General features: G+C 41.5%; 1 protein-coding gene and 1 non-coding gene across 2 annotated transcripts in view; both read right to left on the bottom strand.

Annotated features, from left to right (window-relative positions):
* Positions 1-21,837, bottom strand: part of Il20ra (interleukin 20 receptor subunit alpha) — a 45,943-nt gene that overhangs the window by 10,575 nt on the left and 13,531 nt on the right. The window contains exons 2-4 of the mRNA XM_012951705.2: positions 11,558-11,693; positions 2,421-2,599; positions 259-434 (exon numbers count right to left, since the gene is read on the bottom strand). Coding sequence (XP_012807159.2) covers positions 259-434; positions 2,421-2,599; positions 11,558-11,634 — 432 coding nt within the window. The 5' untranslated portion in view covers positions 11,635-11,693. The remainder of the gene's footprint in view (positions 1-258; positions 435-2,420; positions 2,600-11,557; positions 11,694-21,837) is intronic.
* LOC123463785 lies at positions 18,574-18,677 on the bottom strand. The gene has a single exon (XR_006639170.1). It is a non-coding gene; the product is annotated as a U6 spliceosomal RNA (small nuclear RNA).

The following is a 21,837-nucleotide window of genomic DNA, read 5'->3' as shown; positions in this document are numbered from 1 at the left end:
TAAAAAAAGACTCTTTATCAAGTAAAGGACATGGTCACTCTACTCCAATAGTGATATCATCATGAATTGGTAACAGAGAGTTTCTGTGAGGAAAATCTGAATTCTCCAATCAGTTTCAATTGTTTTGCTTACAGCATCTCTATTGAGTAGCACAGACCCCCAGGTTCTCAGAGAAGAATCTAGGCATCAGAGCTGCTTGTCTCACAGTTAGTACAGACAGGTACATAGCTTATATGCCCCACTCCATGCCAGGCTTACCATTCTCTTTGATTTAGTGTTATATACAGACACGTTGTACTTCAGATTGGGGTATATTTGTTGCATAGAAACAGTACTGTCTTCTGGATTTCTCTTCCACTTCTCTGGAGCTGTCAAGGTGATAGAAATGGACTTCTCGCCAGTTGTCAGGGCAACCTCTGGTGGGCCAATTTGTGCTTAGAGAAGGGAAAGGGCAGTGTCATGCTTAGGTGTGAAAAATCACCTCAGGTACAGCTACAATGTACTCTTGTTCAGATCAATAACCCAAAGCCACCTTCACACAGGAGTTGCCTCAAAATGTACTAAGGTGGACCCAAGTTATGCCAAATCATGAAACCATCTCACATGTAACTCAGACCCTAGTCACAGGGATAAACTGTGTTTGATGCTGTGCTTGTAACACTCCTATGATTTGAAAAATTGGTGATAACATGATTTCATACATAGAAAAATCAGAGATGTCATTAGAATTATCTTAAACAGAGGTTGGTAAACTTTTACCATAAAGGTCTCAATAGTGAATATTGTTCTTTGCAAACCACAGGATCTCGGTTTCAAGGCCTCCATGCTGACTGTTGTGCAAAAGCAGTTACAGGTTACAACTATGTGAGCAAATTAACACGGCTTAAGTTCTGATAAAACTTTATTTAAGAATAGACTCTGAAAGCGTGGGTGGTGAACGCCTTTAATCCCAGGCAGAGGTAGGAGGATCACTGTGAGTTTGAGGTCACCCTGAGACGACTAGTGAATTCCAGGTCAGCCTGAGCTAGAGTGAGATCCTACCTTGAAAAACAGAAACAACAAAACAAAACAAAACAAACAAGAATAGACTCTGAGAGGCTGAGGAGATGACACAGCAGGTAAGGTCTCTTGCTTGCAAAAATCTGCATGTCTGGATTCAATTCCCCAGCACCTACATAAAGCCAGACCCACCAAAAAAAAAAAAAAAAAGGAAAAAGAAAAAAGAAGTGACCCATCTGTCTGGTGTTCATTTGCAGTGACAAGAGACCCTGGTGTACCACTCCCTCCCCCAAAATAATAATACACAAAATAAATAAACAAAATAATTTTTAAAAGAGAATAGATATAAATTTGAATTTTATGCAAATTCAATTAGTCACAAAATATTCCCTTTTTTGTTGTTTATTTTTGCAGTAGGGTCTCACTCTAGTCCAGGCTGACCTGGAATTCACTGTGTAGTCTCAGGGTGGCCTCGAACTCATGGTGATCCTCCTTCCTCTGCCTCCTGGTGCTGGGATTAAAGGTGTGTGCCACCACGTCCAGCTCACAAAATATTATTTTGGTTTAAAAAACTGATTATAATGATAAATATCATCCTTAGCTCATGGAGTGTAGAAAAACAGAAAGAGGGGCTAGATCTGGGCTGAGGGTTGTAGTTTGCTGACCTCTGATTTGGCAAAGCTTTAGAAAAGGCATCACCAGTTCCTGGGCTCCTGGAGCCTTTTGCAGAGATTTTCACTGTGGTGTCCTGCCTATGTACTTTATGACTGCAGATAAAGGGATGATGCTATGTTAATTCAGAGTCACATCTAGGAATTCCACCAACACACCGCTGTATTTCAGACAGAAAAGACAGGATACTCATTACACTGTGGACACATGTCAATAATTCCTTAACTCACAGCATTAAAGAAGTACCTGATAATCCTTTCCCCAAATTCATACCTCTACTAAATAGCAAAAGAAAATCAAAGCGTAGATTCTTATTTGCAAGAAGAGAGAGAGAGGCAGGGTATGCCAGGGCCTCAACACTGCAAATGAACTATAGACACATGCACCGCTTTGTGTATCTGGCTTGATGTGGGTACTGTGGAATCGAGCCAGGAATGGCAGGCTTTGCAAGCAAACTCCTCCAACTGCTGAATCATCTCCCCAGACCCCAAATTTATATTCCTGATACCTAACTTTAATCTTGGATCGGGGAGAGATCTGAAATCATTTGGATTAATTTGTTAATCCACACATTCAACTCTGAGGCCTAGCCAAGCAAAGCACCTGGGTCAGCCACTTAAGCCCCTGGTGCCATGCAGAGCAGCGCCAAGCAGACCCTTTCCTTCAGGGCACGCTTTCCTATGAGGTCATGCAATGAGCCAGTTTAGCTTATTGTTAACACAGGTTTAAAGGCCAATGACATTACTTACTTTCTAAAAAAGGATAGAATCTTGTAGTTTCAGCCCATCTGGAACAATTCGTTTCCCACATGGCCTTCACCTTGGCATAGTATTGGTGTTCATAGTCAGAAGTTTCTACAGAAAGATCACAGTAGGTCCTGTTGATGTTTCTACATTCAGGTTTACTGAGCCATTTCTTTTGCCCATATCTGTTAAGAGGGAAACTTTGAATTAATAATGAGATACCCTTTATGCTTTATAATTTTAAAAAGTCATTATATAAAATTGAATGGAAGACCTTCTCTTCAGAAAAAACAAAAGTTCCTGTCATTGAGATAAAAAAGAATCCGCTTTGCTCCTGGCAATTTTTTTCATTAGCTGTCAGGAACATGAGTCAGATTTTCTGTAATCACCTTTATTTTCTGTGAATTATAATGTGGCTAGTACATTATGAAAGCAGTATTTCAATTTTTGTTCTTCAGTTACAGTAAAATCTGTAAGTCTTGTGGGATCAAGTTTCCTTGTGATTATCTAAGGTTTTAGTCCACTGGGTATCAGAGGTCAGTCTGATGACTTGGTTTAAGAAAAGTTAGTCAGAAGTTTGAAAAATCACTCGGGTCTATCTTAATACCGTTTGTGGCATCTACTACCTTAGGTCTTTGATCCCAGCACAATTATGTAGTAGCTTTATTTGAGGTGATTTTTCACTCTTTAAACTGTCTTGACCTTTTCATACCATCTGAAACATTACTAGGTATGAAGAGTCTTGGTGAAAACTCACTAGGCTGTAGAACATCCCTCAAATCTGCATTTTTCAATTATTATGCTGCTCTCCATATTGCCTTTTCTTTTCCTTTGTTAAAATTCAATGCCCAGGACTGGAGAAATGGTTTATCAGTTAAGGTGCTTGCCTACACAGCCAAAGGACCCCAGGGTCCCCATAAGACAGATACACAAGGTGGTGGATGCATCTGGAATTCGTTTGCAGTGGCCAGAGGCCATGGCAGTGCCATTCCGTCTCTTTCTCTCTCTGTCTCAACATAACTAAATAAAAATAAAATAAAATATAACATTCAAAACAAATAGGAAAGGGGGATTGTTTTTAGCAGCTCTCAGGTAGGAACAACATGATGAGGCAGGGTTATCAGGGAAGCTGCTGAGGAGGTTCAAACAGGGCTGTTGGGGGACAAAATGAAAGTCAGGGTTAAGAAGGCTGAGTAGTCATCATGCAGAGATGTCATGACCCCACGGGGGCATCCCAGGACAGTGCTGTGGCGCGGGTGGAAGGCGTGAGCAGTGTGGGCAAGGAGGGCACTGGTGTAATGGGTGGGGGCACAGAAAAAGCAAGAACTACTAAGGAACAGGACCTGGTGGTTGAGTTCATGTAAGAGATCATGAAGATAAGGTAATGATGGATGCCGCTTTTTGCCCGGGGCAAGTGAGTGGAACATGTTCATTGATATTTACTGTGACTAAAAACACCAAAGAGACGAGCAGGGTTGGGAAATGGGGAGGAGAGGGATAAAAAGGAGGGAAAGGGGCTGGAGAGATGGCTTAGCGGTTAAGCGCTTGCCTGTGAAGCCTAAGGACCCCGGTTCGAGGCTCGGTTCCCCAGGTCCCACGTTAGCCAGATGCACAAGGGGGCGCACGCGTCTGGAGTTCGTTTGCAGAGGCTGGAAGCCCTGGCGCGCCCATTCTCTCTCTCTCCCTCTATCTGTCTTTCTCTCTGTGTCTGTCGCTCTCAAATAAATAAATAAAAATTTTAAAAAAAGGAGGAAAAGATAATAAATTCGGTGTTGACATGCTGAGCTTGAGGAATGTAAGAGCTCTTCCAATGCAAGATGCTCGGGAGGCGGAAGCTTCAGGGGAGAGGTGTGAGTGGATGGGAGGAGTTTTGGAGTCAGTAGCATAAAGCGCTCATTGAAGGCATAGGCACACACGAACCCCAAGTCTGCCCCATCAAGATGTGAACATGAACATAGCAGCTAGAGGGGCTGGAGAGATGGCTCCGAGGCGAAGGCACTTGTTTACGAAGTCTAACCACCTAGGTTCAACTCCCCGGTACCCACATAAAAGCCAGATGCACAAGATAGCGCATGCATCTGGAGTTCATTTGTAGCAGCTGGGGGCTCTGGCACTCTCTCTCTCTCCTTGTTCTTCTTTCTGTTTGCAAATAAATAAATAAATCAATAAAATATTTAAAATTTTAAGAAAAACAGGGGCTAGAGATATGGCTTAGTGGCTAAAGTGCTTGCCTGCGAAGTCTGAGAACCCATGTTGGACTCCCAAGATCCCATGTAAGCCAGACACACAAGGTGACACAATGCACGAGGCCACACATGTGCAAAAGGTTGCTCACATGTTGGGAGTTCAAACACAGTGGCTGGAGGCTGACACATCAGTTCTTTCTCTCTCTCTTGCTCTTGCTCATGCTCCCGCTCCCTTTCATTAAAAAAAAAAAAAAAAAAAAAAAAAAAAGAAGGCAGTCTTTTGGGCTTGCCTCAAAAACAAAGCAAAACAAAACAACCAACCAGCCAAACAAACGAAAAAACCCAAAGACAATAGCACCTAAAGAGAGAGGTGATGAAACATTCATCACAAACATCATAGAAAGAGTGCTTCTCAATACGGAGGCAACAGCAACGTTATTAAGTTTTGACAAAGTTTAGGGTGGGCTCATTTCAGGATGTGACAATGGAATTCTGAAAGCAAAGCTCTCCCATTTCATGAAAACCATATCTGTCACAAAGTGTTAGACTTACTGCCCGGCTTCTCCAACTCTGTAATCACCACTGTCTAGGGACTTTCAAACTCTTTTTGAATAGGATCAGTGATCAGAAAAAGTATATATGTAACTTGGTCTACAGACTAATATATGAAAATGAGTTTTACCAGATGATACCAAAATGATTCTACATGCTGTGCATTTGAGTATTTTTCATTCTGCATCATTCCATTAAATAAGAAGTTAGTTATATGACTCAAAATTGAGTTACTTTATTTAATTGACTTATTCTTGGAAGGCAGCTCTGCTCACCACTAGGCCACCAATGCTAATCTTCTCATTTTTGGTGGTTGTTGTTTTTGTTTTAATGAGACACTGTCTCCTATAGCCCAGGCCAGCCTCAAACTCAATATGTAACTGAGAATGTCCCTGAGCTCTTGATCCTCCCTTCTCTTCCTCCCTGGCCAATAAATTATAGGGGTGAGCTACTATGTCTCATGTAAAATTGATTTCTTGACCTACCAACAGGTCTTGACTTGGGAGTGGAAAAATACTGTTATTGCTTCTTCTGGACTTCCCTCCTGAAATTCCTTCAGTGTGCCAAGGGCAAGGGACTGTCCCATGACGGACGCTTACAAAGGAGAACATGCTTTGCTCTTTGGATTCTGAGTGAGTTCACAAGTATTCCACTCAGGGTCATGTTCCATGGCAAAACGTCGTGTGGGGCTGTCAGTGGACTCTGCCCATTTCTAGCCACGACAGCAAGCATTTATCAAGTGCTTACGACGTGTGGAGAGCATTGCTCAGGATGTGCACCCCTTTCCTCATTGAAGTGCACGAGAACCCTAGGAGGTGGTTCCGTCACGTTCATCTCACTATACAGATCATGAATTTGAAGCTCAGTGAGATGAAGGATCTGGTCAAGAAAAGGCATATCCAAGACTGGAGAAAACTTTTCCCTGAGGCCAAAGCTTGTGTTTCTGGTGTGAAGATATTTTCTGTATTACGTTCTTTTGGCAAATGTAATTTAAAATTTTGTTAAAATTTCACATCGGAAACTTCACTAAAACAAATATACAGCTAATATAAGTTGGCCAAGCTTTCCCAGCTGCACAGTCTGGCGCTAAAGCTAGGACTGGCTACTCCGGAGCTGTGTTGGAGCTCTCTAGCCGTGGGATATCAACACTGTGCCTCTTTTACCTTCCACATGGATGGGCATGTCAGGGCTCTCACATGGTAAATGCAAAGCATTTGCTCATATACAATAGTAGTGGTTTTGCCTATTTTTAAGTCTTTTCGGAAACCCTTGAAAATCTAAGGGACAGAGCAAGCTCTTTGCTCCACCTAACGGAAAAAGGAGTAAGGGCATGCTCATGAGCTCTTTCTCTCTGTAAGGTTGCCATCTTCCTTCCTAAGACACCAGCTCCTGAAAAAAAAAAAAAATCCTTGGAAGTTGAGACTGGGGTTCTGGATTAAGAATTCATTGTGAAGCCCTCCCCCTTCCTACCAAAATTTTTCACTGGGTTTAGTGATTAAAATTAATTTTCCAAAGACAAAAAAACAAACAAACAAACAAACAAAAAACCAACCTATTCTTAAAAAAAAAAATAAACGTGGAACATTGCTTGTTTGTTTGTTTTTTCAAGGTAGGGTCTCACTCTAGCCCAGGCTGACCTGGAATTCACTATGCAGTCTCAGGATGGCCTTGAACTCACGGCGATCCCCCTACCTCTGCCTCCCAAGTGCTGGGATTAAAGGTGTGTGCCACCATGCCTGGCTTTGGTATATGTTTTTAGAAGTCCAACCATCAAACCATTCAGGAAAGTATAATTAAGAACTAACAGAGAAATAAACTGTATTATTGTATTCCTCCTGGGTAAGATATTGGGTTTGGGATGAAGGCATCTAGACAAACTTTTTTTTTTTTTTTTGAGTGTATGTTTTTATTATAACAGGAGATAGAGGGAGGGAGAGAGAAAAAGAGGGGAGGAGAGAGAGAAGAATGGAGAAAGTCCAAATGAAAGAACAAGAAAGAGAGAGAGAGAGCCAAAGAAAGGATTTTAGCAAAAAGAAGCAAAACTGCCCTGTGAGCAAGAAGCCTTGCTATGCTGAGGTAGAGATGGGGCTGGGGTGGACTGAGTGATAATCCATCCCCTCAGTCCAGAGACACCTTCAATTATTATAACATGGGGTGGCTCCAAAAGCCCAGCCTTAGTTGGAATCTACAGTGGGGTGGGAGAGGGAAGAAAGCGGTGTGGGAGAAGCTCTGGGACTCTTACACTGTGAACTGGATCAGATCTCTTAATCTCACTGAGCTCCAAATTCCTTCTGCGTAAAGCAGATGAAAACACCACAGCCCAGGTCCTCGGATTGTTAGGGAAAGTTAGAGTCCTTGATTTAGGGCCAGATTGGGAACCTAGCTGGGTAAACTTGGCCAGATTACATACTTTTATGCTCTCTAAAAGAGTACCCCATTAACCTGAAACGCTAGGTGTACATGATTCTGAACATCTCATCTTCTACTTTTTATATTTTTATTTATTTGAGGGAGAAAAAAAGAAGAAATATAAAGAAAGAGTGTGTGTGTGTGAGACAGACAGAGAGAGAGAGACTGAGAACAGGCATACCAGAGCCTTCTGGCACTGCACACAAACTCCAGATGCATGTACCACTTTGTGCATCTGGCTTTGTGAGGAAACTGGGGCCTTGAGTCTTTGCAAGCAAGTACCTTTAACCATTTATCCATTCCTCCAGCCCTTATCTTTCTTACAGATATATATAAAGAAAGATAATTAGGTACCTTGGTAGATACATATGATTCAAATAACCTGGCAACTGACTTGGTTCAAACTTTAATAGAAAGAGAAACTGAAATGAATAGCTAAAGTTCAAATGTTTCATCACCTCAGGATATATTAGTTTTTAAATGAGTTTTTAAATTAAGAAAATAGTTCTGAAAAACAGTGAAAACAGAGATATTAAAATATTGATGTACAGTTGGCTCTTCATGGGCTCTGCATCTGTGGATTCAGCCAACTGTGGACTAAAAATATAGAAAAAAACTTGTATCTTTATTGAACATGTATAAGTCTCTTTTCTTTATTCCCTAATGAACACAGCATGACAGCTATTTAAATAGCATTTACATTGGTAACTGGTATTATAAGTAATGTAGAGGTGACTTAAAGTGTATAGGAGGATTACATGAAATTATAATGTCATTTTACTTAAGGAAGGGTCTTGAGCATCTGTGGGGGGTCCTGGAGCCAATAACCTGGATACCCTATGGATGTTGAAGAAAGCTAGTCTTTTCATTTTAGATTATAGGGGATGATTTCCTACTGTGAGAACTAGTAAACTTAGAGTTCCCTTCCTCCTGATATTAGGTTCGAACACGTACAAGGGAGTTCGGTAGCTCTATCCCAGTCACTACAAGAATCCTACACATATTACTTCCTATTCTCTTGCAAGGATAATGTCATTCCTAAGTTCTTCCTTTGAGCTCACATTTCTCTTTCTTTTTTTTTTTAATTTTTTTTGTTCATTTTTTATTTATTTATTTGAGAGCGACACAGAAAGACAGATAGAGGGAGAGAGAGAGAATGGGCGCGCCAGGGCTTCCAGCCTCTGCAAACGAACTCCAGACGCGTGCGCCCCCTTCATTTCTCTTTCTGTTAGCTAGACATCACCTGTAGTTAATGGTCCCCATCCCAGAAGGACTCAGGAGGGCAAGATATCCTGAGTTCTCACATGTTTGAAAATACTGTCTATTGAATTTTACAAGATTCTCAAGTCACGCCTGCCTTTTACTCAGAGGTCTTTTGTTGAGTACTGCTGGACAGAACCTCCCCATAGACATACAGACCTTTGATATGATAGCCATAAGTCAACTTCCACTTCACAGCAAGTTTACAGTCAACTAGAGCTGCATGAGACTCTGTGTCACAAACACAAACATGGGCTGGAGAGATGGCTTAGTGGCTAAGGGACTTGTCTGCAAAACCTAAGGACTCAGGTTTGATTCCCTAGGACCCATGAAAGCCAGATGCACAAGGTGATGCATGTGTCTTGAGTTTGTTTGCAGTGGCTGGAGGCCCTTGCATGCTTTCTCTTTCTCGTTCTCGTTCTCTTTCTCTTTCTCTTTCTCTTTCTCTTTCTCTTTCTCTTTCTCTTTCTCTTTCTCTTTCTCTTCCTCTTTCTCTTTCTCTCTCTCTCTCTCTGCCAAGTAAATAAATACACACATAAACAGATCATAATGCTTAATAAGACTATGAAGACAATTATCTATGTACCTTCTCTTCCGTGAGGAGGCTTTTAAGGAAGTTTTATGTGAGTCTCTGTGTGTGAATGTTTTGACAAGTGAGAGTATGTGTAGATACATGTTCACATGTGTCTCTAGCTGAACCTAGACTTTGCTGAATTGGATAAACGAGCTAGCCAGTGAGCCAAGGGCATTCCCCATCTCTGCTTCTCCAGGGCTGGGATGGCAGGTGCAGACCATCCCCGTAAGCACTGCACATGGGCTCTGGGGATCGAAACTCAGGTTCCCCATGCTTGCATAGCAAGCACTACTCACTGAGAGATCTCCTCATCCTCCTGAGGAACTTCTTGTGTTCTTTTTCCTCCTTCCTTCTTCTAGTTAGAGATAGGCACCATACTAATTTCTTGGGGCTAATAATCTTTGAATGTGGCCACCTATGGGCTGGATATTAAGCAAGTGATCATCCTGGTCATCCCAGCCCTGTCTGCCATAGATACAAAGCTGCATGAGAGACCCTAAATGAGACCTGCTGAGAGCCGTTCAGCTGAGCCCCAGGAAACCCCAGTAACTGAGGAAAATAAAACAAACGTCTTAGGTGTAAGAGTAGGGGTCAGGTAATGAGCCTTGTCTGTGCAGAATATTTTTTAAATTTAGTATTCATTTAAAAAAGAGGAGGGAGAGGGAGAGAGAGAGAGAGAGAGAGAGAGAGAGAGAGAGAGAGAGAGAGAGAGAGGGAGGGAGGGAGGGAGGGAGGGAGGGAGGGAGGGAGGGAGGGAGGGAGGGAGAGAGGGAGAGAGAGAGAGAACACTCTAGGGCTTCTAGGCACTGCAAATAAACTCCAGATTGCATGTGCCAGCAAACCTGGGTCCTTAGGCTTTGAAGGCAAGTGTCTTAAGCACCCAGCCATCTCTTCAGCTCCTCTGTGCAGCATTTCAATCTTCTGCTTCTGTCAGACACTTTCTTACCACCTCCATTATTCTCACTGCTGGGGAGCCTGCCTGCTTCAGACTTCTGAGGCGGGAACTCCTTGTGATCTTCCTGGCAGCTTCCCATCCTGCCACCTCTTCCTTCCTGCGCCCGATTCACTCTGGGCTTCTCCCTGGGTTGTGAATGGGCCTCCATGATGAGTAGATCACTTGAGCTCCTCTTTCTCTGACATTCTATGGAGCCAAAGTGTGGCTGCATGGGGTATTTCCTCAGTTTCCAGTGGTGAAGATTCTAGGTTTATACCTTCATAGATTGTTTGGTGAGCCCCTTAACACTGTTATAGTTATTCTTGTGAAATTATTTTCCACTCTTGGAGTTCCAGACGTGTCAGGTTGTTTTCAGGTTCTGCACTTGTTTTGGTTCTGACCCTACAGTATTTGGTTTTTATACTTCACAGTTTGTGGTCTGGACTGTGGCCATTTTTTTGACTCTCTAAACATGGGTACTTCCTCTCTATTCTGAATTCTCATTCCTTTCCTTCCCTTCCCTTCCCTTCTGTTCTCTTTCCTTCCTCTTCCTTTCCTTTCTTTTCAGCCTTGACTGCAATGGATTTTGAAGGAGAGATTAAAGTGAAAGTGTCCACTCTATGTTTAATAGGAACAGCTAAGTATAAGGAATTCTGAACTCAGTTTCATTTCATCTAATAATGTCCCTGATTCCAGTGGAAGTTTCAGAGTTGATGCATTTCCTTGTTCATTTAGTCAGATAATAATATTTTAACCAACTTCTTTCCTCTATTTTTATAATTCCCCTTTGCCTAAATGTTCAATGCTCCTGGATCCACATGATAATTGTTTTATAACTCAATATAACAAAACAGATAAAGGTAATAGGAAATACTAAAAGTTATCCTTTTCAAAAAGTTTTTTAGCTGTTTCTTGACAACTTCCATAAAAGTAAACAATATACCATGCTCGTAATCCACTCCCAGCACTCCATTTTCCCTCCTTCCAAATCCTCCTTTGACTGAATCCTTTCTTTCCAAGTAGTCTCTCTTCTGTTACGATGTCATTATTTTCTCCTCATATTGTGCAGGATTTATGTAGCTAGCACCAGCCAGTGTGAGGTCGTGAATATCAAGGGCACTTTGTGAAAAAAAGTATTTAACATCATGGATAGGTAAATTTATGCATGTCTATGAGGAGCCTGGGTCTTGCATTTATAAATGAGCAGGAAGGAAAAGAAACAACTTACATGAAATACTGCACTGTGTAGGTAACTTCAGCTCCTTGTAGCTCTGCTGGTGGGTTCCACCGTAGGATGTTCTGCATGTTTATGGATATGAAGGTGATATTTGTAGGTTGAGGCAAACCACCCGAGACACAGGTTGCTGAAAAGGCAGTAGAGAGGGATTGAGGTCTTCATGGAGCAAAACTTCATCTGTGTAGTGAGTACTAACCTCCCAAAGTGGCCCCCAATGAGCCACATTTTCCAGTAGTCTTACTCTGCTTTCCATTCATTTTCAGTCAGAACCTGAGCTGTGCGATTCACTTCATTAGCATGTGGCAGAAGGGGCTCGAAGCCTAAGTCACGAGGTGGTCTAAGCACTTCCATTTTGGTGCTTTTGAAGCCCGGAGTTGTCTCATAAAACAACAGCTAGTCTGCTGGGAGACACTATGCTGTGAGGTCACATGAAGGAGAGGCTCAGTTGTTCCAGTGTTCCAGTATCCTGGCTGAGCCCAGGCTTTCAAATGTGGGGCCAGAATGACATCACTGTGACATCATTTCAGCTCTTTCTGCCATCGGCTATATGAGAGACCTCGAATGAGAGGAGAAGAAGAGCCATCTAGCCGAGAATGGGGCAAACCTAAGAACTCTGATTCGACAGCATTCAAAATCAGCATGTGTGGGGTGAGATACACCATAGATAGTGACATGGGAGGCTGTACCCAGTACACAGACCCTCCCCTTCCCACTCCATGACTCGTTGCACAGTGTGTTCTGCAAACTAAAGGAGTTACGGGTATGGAATCACAACGTCTGGCCCTGCCCTGTCAAAATGCCAACCTTCTCTCCTGCAAAATGGGGCGACTGCCCATCTATTTCCCAGGCTAGAGGCCTGTTTTAATGAACAAAATAGAAAAATATATTAAAGGTTTGTGGGTATCACATGAGTGCTACTCAGATCCAGAAGTTATTGAACAGCTTGGCAAAGTTTTCTTTATATATGTACATATAAAATTTATTACAAAATGCATAATTATGTTTTTTTAATCAAAATTTCAATAGATAATCCTGAAAGGCTGGAGCTTTGAATTCTGGAGTTGGGGTTCGATTCAATAAGTAGAGAAGAAATGAAAAAAAAATTGTTTAATTCAACCCTGACATGTTCATATAACTGCATTGTATCCTAGAGGATTAACTCATAGGACTCCTCTAAAAGAAATGATAAATAATGAACAAACTAACAAGATGAGAGGAAAAGCTTAAGATACGATTATATAAAATAAATAGGACGATCCTCCGTTTTTTTCTTTTCCTTTCTTTCAATATCTTTTCTTTTTTTAGTTTTCTTCTGTTTTTTTCTCTCATTCTCTCTCTTGTTCAGTGCTGAGGATGGAACACAGGGACTTGATCAAGTTAAGTAAGCCACAGGATGATCCATGAATTAAAATAAATAAAAAAGTTTTGTGATAATATGTAGGAACCAAAACATTTATTTTAAATATTGGAGAAGTCACAAAATTCTGAGTAATAATCAATCAGATTTTATGAAGAATTTATCCCATTGTAAATATGCATTCCAGGACTCTAGTCCTGGAAACTATAAAATTTTGATATTGCAAATCAAGGTAAGGAAATAAAACTTAGTGCAGTTACTTAAGGGTAGTCCATTCTAGACTAAGTCCCATAATTCTTATGTAAATTATCTGGGATTATGTCAGGGAAAGGAATTAGCATAGTTCTTGGGGTAATCCTTTGCTAAGATTAGTTCTATATGATGTATTGTATTACCACAAACCAAACAAAAAGAAAGAAAAAAAAATTGCTTGTTTTAGAATTAAACTTTTTAATATGATCCTGATTCAAAGTAAAATAACCTCTTTAACAACTAGGGGGCAAGTCTGTGTGTGTGTGTGTGTGTGTGTGTGTATGTATTATGTGTGTATGTTATCTACTTTTTCCCTTGATTATTATTTTTTAAATCTCAGCTTTATTTTTAAGCAGAAAGTTAAATACTGAAAGAGCAAGTAATACTCACTATCAGCTTAACTGATCACTGCTACACAGTCTGAGTGTGTTAGGTGGTGGGAGAATCTCAAAAGGACAATATGTTCCATAACTCTTTTTTTTAAAAATTTTGTTTATTTTTATTTATTTGAAAGTGATGGACACAGAGAGAGAAAGAGGTAGATAGAGAGAGAGACAAAATGGGCACGCTAAGGCCTCTGGCCACTGCAAATGAACTCCAGATGCATGTGCCCCCTTGTGCATCTGGCTAACGTGGGTTCTGGAGAATCGAGCTTCGAACCAGGGTCCTTAGGCTTCACAGGCAAGTGCTTAACTGCTAAGCCATCTCTCCAGCCCTGTTCCATAACTCTTTACTTTTGATTGTTTTGTTTGGAAACATTGTGTATCAACAAATACTCATATTTTTGTAGATAATACACAGTAAATAATGAGCAGGGATTTGATACTGTTCTGTGATTTTATTATGTACTGCTTATTATTTGTGTACAGGAGTCATGGTCTTAATGTAGTCCAGACTGATCCAGAACTCATTCTGTGGCACAGACTGGCCTCAAGCTCATGGCAATCCTGCTACCTCAGCCTCCCAAGTGCTGGCATTATAGGCCTGAAGTACCACATCCAGCTTAGGTCCTAAACTTTAATCAGAGTTTGAATATGGAACAGGGATTGTAGAGAGGCAGTACTGCCCTTCAAAAAAGAAGATCACTTTTTTGTATTTTTTTTTTAATGAGTGAGAGCAAGAGAGAATTGGTGTACTAGGGCCTCCAGCCACTGAAATCAAAATCCACACGTGTGTACTACCTTGTTTGTATGTGCAACCTTGTGTCCTTGTATCACCTTGTGTGTCTGGCTTATGTGGAACCTGGAGACTTGAACATGGATCCTTAAGCTTTGCAGGGAAGCACTGCTAAGTCATCTCTCTATCCCGAAGATCACTTTTACCATAAAACTCCCCTGGGCTTGGGGATATAGCTCAGTGGTAGACCATTTACCTAGCATGTATTAGGCCTAGCTAGGTTCAAACCCTAGTACCACAAGGCAACAACAACAACAAAAATACACAACAGCAACAATAAAACTCCTTTAATCCTGCTGGAGCTGAGCTGAAAACCTCCTCCATGGAGACTAGTGGACAGAAAGATGGAAAAAGCCACACTGCATGCAGTTCAATGGGAGAGAGAGAAATCACCAGTGAAGATACTTAACAGTGAACACTACAAGCCTTAATTTTTGACAGCCAGGTCAAATAAACCAATGCGTGCAATAGTGGCACGTCTGTCATGGTGGAAACCAACTGCCCTATAATTTGACTGGAGGCCCGCTCCATGGGAGGGAATACATCTCTGATATTGAAAACCTACAACAGGGGTAGTCATGAGCCCTAGGGGTGTAACATCTGCTGCTATCTGGCTAAATGTATATACTATGCTTATCAAACTGCCCAGCAAGCACTCCTTTTAATGTTCATACACATATATTAATGCTACTCTCTTTTTTGGTTAGAGAAGCTTCTCTTTTCAGATGGCAGTGACCTTGGGATGACTCAGAAGGCATCATGGTGATGGAAAGAAGTGACAGGAATGCTTAGCACTGAAATATCTCTATCATACCTTCCAAGGCTCAGGGTCTATTGTGGAAGACATGGCAGAAAGAATGTAAGAGCCAAAGAAAGGGTAGGACTCCTTACAACGTGCTCCTCCAGACACAAAATGGCCTGGATATCCATGACGTCACAGTGCCTGACATTACCTACACAAGACTATCATAATAGGAGGAAAAGATCATGACATCAAAATAAGAGACTGATTGGTGCGTGTGTGTGGGGGGATATGATGGAGAGTGGAGTTTCAAAGGGGAATGTGGGGGGATTACCATGGGATATTGTTTACAATTATGGAAGTTGTCAATAAAAAAGTTAAAAAAAAAACTCCTTTAAGATCTTCCTAGACCTAAAACTTTGTGGGCCTACATTTTTAAATGGTCCTACCATGTGCAAAATTGTTAGCATCTTGCAGGAAATAAAAATAAAAGACTATATTATAATATCATTGATGGAAGAAATTGCTAAAACATAGCTCCACAAATATAACTGATAAGGAAACGGAATATTCTGGTGTGTTACAACATGAATTTGGAGATAAAAATCACAAGTAATCTTAGATATTGGAGTTCAGTCATATTTCTTCAATGCGTAATCTATGTGAATATCTTCTACAACACTGGTCTCTACTTGTCTTTGAATATAAGTCAGCAAAAAAGGCCTAAAATTTACTCTAAAAATACCCTGTATTAAAAGAATAGATTATGTGGGCTGGATAGGTGGCTCTATGGTTAAAGGTGCTTGCTTGCAGGGCCTGATGGTCTCAGTTCACCTCTCTAGTACCCTTGTAAAGCCAGGTGCAAAGTGGCACATGAATCTGGAGTTTATTTGCAGTGGCAGGAGGCCCTGACATGCCCATATTTTCTCTCTCTTGAATGTGTATGTGTGTGTGTGTGTGTGTGTGTGTGTGTGTATTCATTGTTCATTTGGTTGCTATCATAGGAAAGCAAAGCAGTTTTACTCTCCTGAAGTGAACTATACTGTGGATGTGTTATCAATCATAAACTCTCATTGAACAATTGATAAATGGCTTAGAATTGTTTAAAGGTACCTTCACAAATGCTAGGCTAATTGTCAAACTATGGTGACAACAAGTTAAATAAAGAGAATGAATACTACAATAAGATTTAATCCCCAATACCCAAGACCCCCCTACACACACACTTTTCCATTATTTGAAGTGATAATATATTTTATTATAAATGCTATGTAAACGCCTGTCCTGCAAGTTGCAATGTAGTCTACTGTATCTATCATCATGAATTTTGTAGCCAGGCTTTGAGATAGCCTCCAGTAATCCTTATTCCTGGCATTCACAGTCTGTAGATTTACCTCCCACATGGCACCTGGATTGGTCAGTGTGACCAATAGCATCTAACAGAAAAGAAGGTATAACATTTCTGAGGTTAGACCATAAAAGGCATTGTGATAGTTTGAACATTTGGCCCCATAGACTCAGCCATTTTTTTTTAATTATTAAACTTCCTACTTGATCCCCTAGAAGGCAGATTCCTGCTAACGGGGGTGTGTAACTGAGAGTGAATCTGAGTCCAGTCCTAAGGTGTGTGTGTGTGTGTGTGTGTGTGTGTATGGTCTTGGGTTCTGGGAATTGAATCTAGAGACTCTTGCATGCTTGGCAAACAGTGGGGCAGGTCTTCATTCCAGCCCAAAGCTGTGGAGAGAGCCGCTGAGTCCTGGTGGTTTGAGTTTTGTGGTGCTAGCTGTTGGTGGTGTCTCTTTGCTTGGATCTATGAGAGGCAGCCATCTTATTCAGCCATTGATGGAACTTCCCCTGGACACTGTAAGCCTGAAATAAATCCCTTCCTCCCATAAACTGTGTCCGGTTGAATGCCTGTCCAAGCAATGTGGATCTGAGTGCAACAGGCAATGTGGTCTCTATTTTGTTCCCTCACATAGACATTTGTTCTGAGACAATCCTGCAGCCCTGTGGAGAGGCTCATGTGGTAAGAAACTGGTCTTCTAACTGCTGGTGATGAAATGAATGTCTCCTTCTGTCAAGAGCCTGTTGATGAGCATGGAAGCAGACCCTCTGCTGTCAGATGATGGAGCCCGAGCTGATCTCTTGCCTACTCACTTACAGGAGACCCTCAGCTGTGATCACATGGTTGAACTACTACTGCACTCTTAGTCCTCAGGAAAAAATGTAAGAGAGTGTGTCTTGCTTCAGGTTACTATTTTTTTTTGTTCATTTTTATTTATTTATGTGAGAGTGACAGAGAGGGAGAGAGAGAGAGAGAGAGAGAGAAAGAGAAAGTGGTAGATAGATAGAGAGAGAACGGGTGCACCAGGGCCTCCAGCCACTGCCAACAAACTCCAGACACATGCGCCCCCTTGTGTGAATGGCTAACGTGGGTCCTGGGGAATCGAGCCTCGAACCGGGGTCCTTAGGCTTCACAGGCAAGCGCTTGACCACCAAGTCGTCTCTCCAGCCCCAGGTTTCTAATTTGGAGGTAACATGTCACTGAGCAATAGAGAACAACAATAATGGAAAAAAAATTCTAAAAAGTAAGAGAACAATCATTTAAAAGCAATTTAAACTGAGAGGGAGAAAAATATCCTCTCCATTTCCAGTTCTGTTATAAACGAATTTATATATATAAAATCTTACTAATCTTGAAACATTTCTGTTTATGAAAAAAAGAATCCAATGAGAATGAACTACTACAACCTTTGGTCCTGTAAAGTCTTCATTGAGACTGACATTCTGTTTGGATTGCCCAGGCAGAAAAGTTATCACTTTTGGATCATCTCCTCATGGAAGCGTTATCTAGGGGTGGCCCCATCCTAAGCAAAGTAGGTCACATCTTATCTTTAAATCCCCCAGGACACAGAATACATTCCTTGTTATAACATGTCCTGCTGGTTTCCAAACCATTTTTTTAATCAGAGCGCATTAAACCACATTAATCATTTTCACTCAGGCACAGTACATTTTGTCTCTCTGTTCACAGACATTTTTATTCCCAGAAATGGATGTTTGAAAATTGTTGTGGATTGGTAGTAATTTGTCTATCTGTATCAGTTATAACTTTTGTTAATTAGGGAATTTTAATGATTTGTCTTTGATCAATAGCAATCAATGGTTCTTGTTACAGTGAGCTCTGACCATTCTGCAAAGAATTCTCAGAAATACTCCCTTGGACTAGGTTTCATCTCAGTAGGACATAAATGATCTTTAAAGTATATTGAATATGACAGGCCATGAAGCTCTTTTTCTTTTTTCTTTTTCTTCTTTCTTTTCTTTTTTGGTTTATCAAGATAGGGTCTCACTCTGGCTCAAGCTGACCAGGAATTCACTATGTAGTCTGAGGGTGGCCTCAAACTCACAGAAATCCTCCTACCTCTGCCTCCTGAGTGCTGGGATTAAAGGCGTGTGCCACCACGCCCGGCTGCAGCTCTTTTCATGAAATGCTTCACGAATTTGCATGTCATCCTTGGGCAGGGGCCATGCTAATCTCCATATTGTTCCAATTTTAGTATATGTGCTGCCGAAGTGAGCACAGGCTCTGTTTTAATAAAGAATATAGTATCAGGGCTGGAGAGATGGCTCAGTGGTTCAAGGTGCTTGTTCACAAAGCTTAGCAGCCTGGGTTTGATACCCCAGGACCTATGTAAAGCCAGATGCACAAAGTTGCGCATACATCTGGAGTTTGTGTCTGCAGCAGCAGGAGGCCCTGGCACCCCCATCTCTTTCTTTCTCTCTCTTAAATAAATATTTTTAAAAGAGAGAATATAGTATCTGCATAAAACTCAATTTTCATAACACAGAAATACTTGCTGATCTCAGTCTTCACAGTAGCCTATGATCAGTACGATTGCTGTCATCTACCATATACACTAAAGGCAACGGAGGTGGAGAGAAGTTAGGTTGCACTAGTGTATGGGGCTAGTAAGAGGAGGAGCTAAGGGAGACAGCTCTTATCACCCTCCAAGACGCAGGCACCACTGTGGAAGAGACTGTAAGAGAGGGATCATTGTGGAAGAGGTGATAGGAAGAATATAAGAGCCAAAGGATGGAAAGGAGTGCTTTGCAATACTGTCTTCCAGACACAAAATTGGGCACTGCATTCATGGCCTCATCATAACTGTCATTCATTACCCACACAAGGCCTGCACAATATGGGGCCCATAAACTAGTCATGGATGATGGAGGGGACAAAAAAAAAAAAAAAACACTTCAAATTTCAAAGTAGAAGAGGGGAATGGTTGAAAGATGAGGGGTAGGGTAAGAAGGGAGGGGTGAGGTTAGTGGATTGAAGGAGGATGGTGGGAGGAATTTATATAATTTTTTAATAAAGTCAAACAAAGAAATAATTTAAAAGTTTAAAATAATAATAATAATAATAATAAAATAATAATAATATACTCTGAACCCCCTTACTCACCTGCCATCCTTGCAAACTAATGGTAATATAAACAAAGACAAGGCAAGGCTGATGGGAACGCAGGCATTAATATATAAAACAACTTAAGTATTTAAGTATTTGGGGCTGAGGAGATTGCTTGGCGGTTTTAAAAGCTTTGGGCTGGAGAGATGGCTTAGCGGTTAAGCGCTTGCCTGTGAAGCCTAAGGACTGCGGTTTGAGGCTCGATTCCTCAGGACCCACATTAGCCAGATGCACAAGGGGGCGCACGTATCTGAAGTTCATTTGTTTGCAGTGCTGGAGGCCCTGGCGTGCCCATTCTCTCTCTGTCTCTCTCTCTCTCTCTGCCTGTTTCTCTATCTGTGGCTCTCAAATAAATAAATAAAATTTTTTTAAAAAAAACTTCCTTGCAATGCCCAGTGGCCTGAGTTTGATTCCCCAGTTGCCTACATAAAACCAGATTCATAAAATTGGCACATGCATCTGAAGTTTACAGCAGCAAGAGAACCTGGAGCACCCATACTATTTTTCACTCATAAATAAATAAATATGTTAAAAAGAAATATTTAATACTGTCCTGGTCAGTATATTCTTTTTTAAAAAAAAATTATTTTATTTGTGTTGGGGGGGCAGAAAATGGGCACCCCAGGGCCTCCAGCCACTGCAAACAGATTTCAGACGCATGTGCCACCTTGTGTATCTGGCTTATGTGGGTCCTGGGGAATCAATCCTGAGTCCTCTGACTTCACAGGCAAGTGCCTTAACCACTAAGCAATCTCTCCATCCCAGCATATTCTTTTGAATCTCACCACATCACATAATAGAAGACCCTTTTCTTTTCCTGTCAAAGCATTTCCTTTTATTTCTTTCCACACCTGATCCTAGACAACACAAGTAGAGGCTGTACTCCTCCCTTGACGCATTTCCTGGGCCGTGAGATGATGACTGAGGTAGGGTTTCTAGAATGTTGTACTTGAGTCTGTTCTGGTGATTTGTAAGTTGGTGAGTTTGGATGTCTATTAATTTGAAACCACAGAAAATCTTAGGATGTGTAGATCAGTTCCTCCTAAGCCTTGAACTTTAGCTCATTGTCTTTTTTGTAGAAACCACTGTGGCAAATCCCATCAATATGGAAGAGAAATATTGTATTTGAGAGTCATTATACATATTCAACCTAATTTGTGGAGGTTGTTGTGGTTTGAATTGTGTCCTCCTTGCCCCCTCAAGTATATTAAAATCCTAACCCTAAGATCTCAGAATGTTGATCTCACTTGGAAATAGGGTTGGCGCAGGTACTCCCTTAAGTTGGGGTCACACTGGAGCAGCGTAGACTCCTAATCCAATACAACTGATGTCCTTCTAAGTGACAGAGATGCAGGTTGAACACTAGGTGAGGGTGGAAGTCAAGACTGGTGTGATGCACCTGCATGCAAGCCAAGGACGACCTGGGATTTCTTGAAGTTGGGAGGAGCATGGAATTAGTCTCTTCTGAAGACTTCAGAGAGAGAATGGTGATGGTGTTGCCAACTTCTAGCTTTCAAATTGTAGGAGAATAAATTCTGTTGTTTTAAAACATCCGTGTTATAGAACTTTGTTTCAGCCACACCAGGAAACCAATGCCAGGGCCCACTCTGTGGATAGCTAAGGGTGACTAGACAGATATGTGTCTGCCCTTATGGTCCCTCGGGGAATAGAAAGAAAGTCAGTATTAAGAAGTAAAATAAGGGTTAGACAGATGGCTCAACAGTTAACCAGTAACACACATAAATCCAGATATGCAAAGTGGGGCGTGTCTGGAGTTCATATGCAGTGCACTCATTCTCTCTCTCTCTCTCCCTCTCCCTCTCCCTCTCTCTCTCTCTTTCTCTCTCTCTGTCTGCCTCTCTCTGCGTGCCTCTTTCCCTCTCATATAAGTAAATAAATTCAATGTTTAAAAAAAGAAGTACAATAAGTAAGTGAACTTACACACTGGTGATCAGGCTACAGAAGGAAGTGGGTGACTGCTGAGCTTACTAGGATACAGGCTTCGTCGGCACGGCTGATAGGGTTGTTTCCAGCATAGACCCTGAGATGGGAAAAGCCCGTCCGAGAAGACAGAGGGCTTGAAACTGACAAAAGATCAGTGTGGCTGGCAAATAGTGATGAAGGGTAGCCTACACAAGTTCACAGGGGTTACATGCCCCCAGACTTTGGAAACCCTTGGAGGACATCAGGATGACATTTGAAGCTTGGTGAGAAATGGAGCAGTCTTTTCAGCAGGGGAATCTCGGGGTCTATTTCTATCAAACTACTGTGGG

The sequence above is a fragment of the Jaculus jaculus genome, chromosome 9 (assembly GCF_020740685.1).
Source record: "Jaculus jaculus isolate mJacJac1 chromosome 9, mJacJac1.mat.Y.cur, whole genome shotgun sequence".
NCBI lineage: Eukaryota > Metazoa > Chordata > Mammalia > Rodentia > Dipodidae > Jaculus > Jaculus jaculus.
Note: the sequence above shows the minus strand (reverse complement) of the source record. Positions and strands in the feature narration are given on the sequence as shown.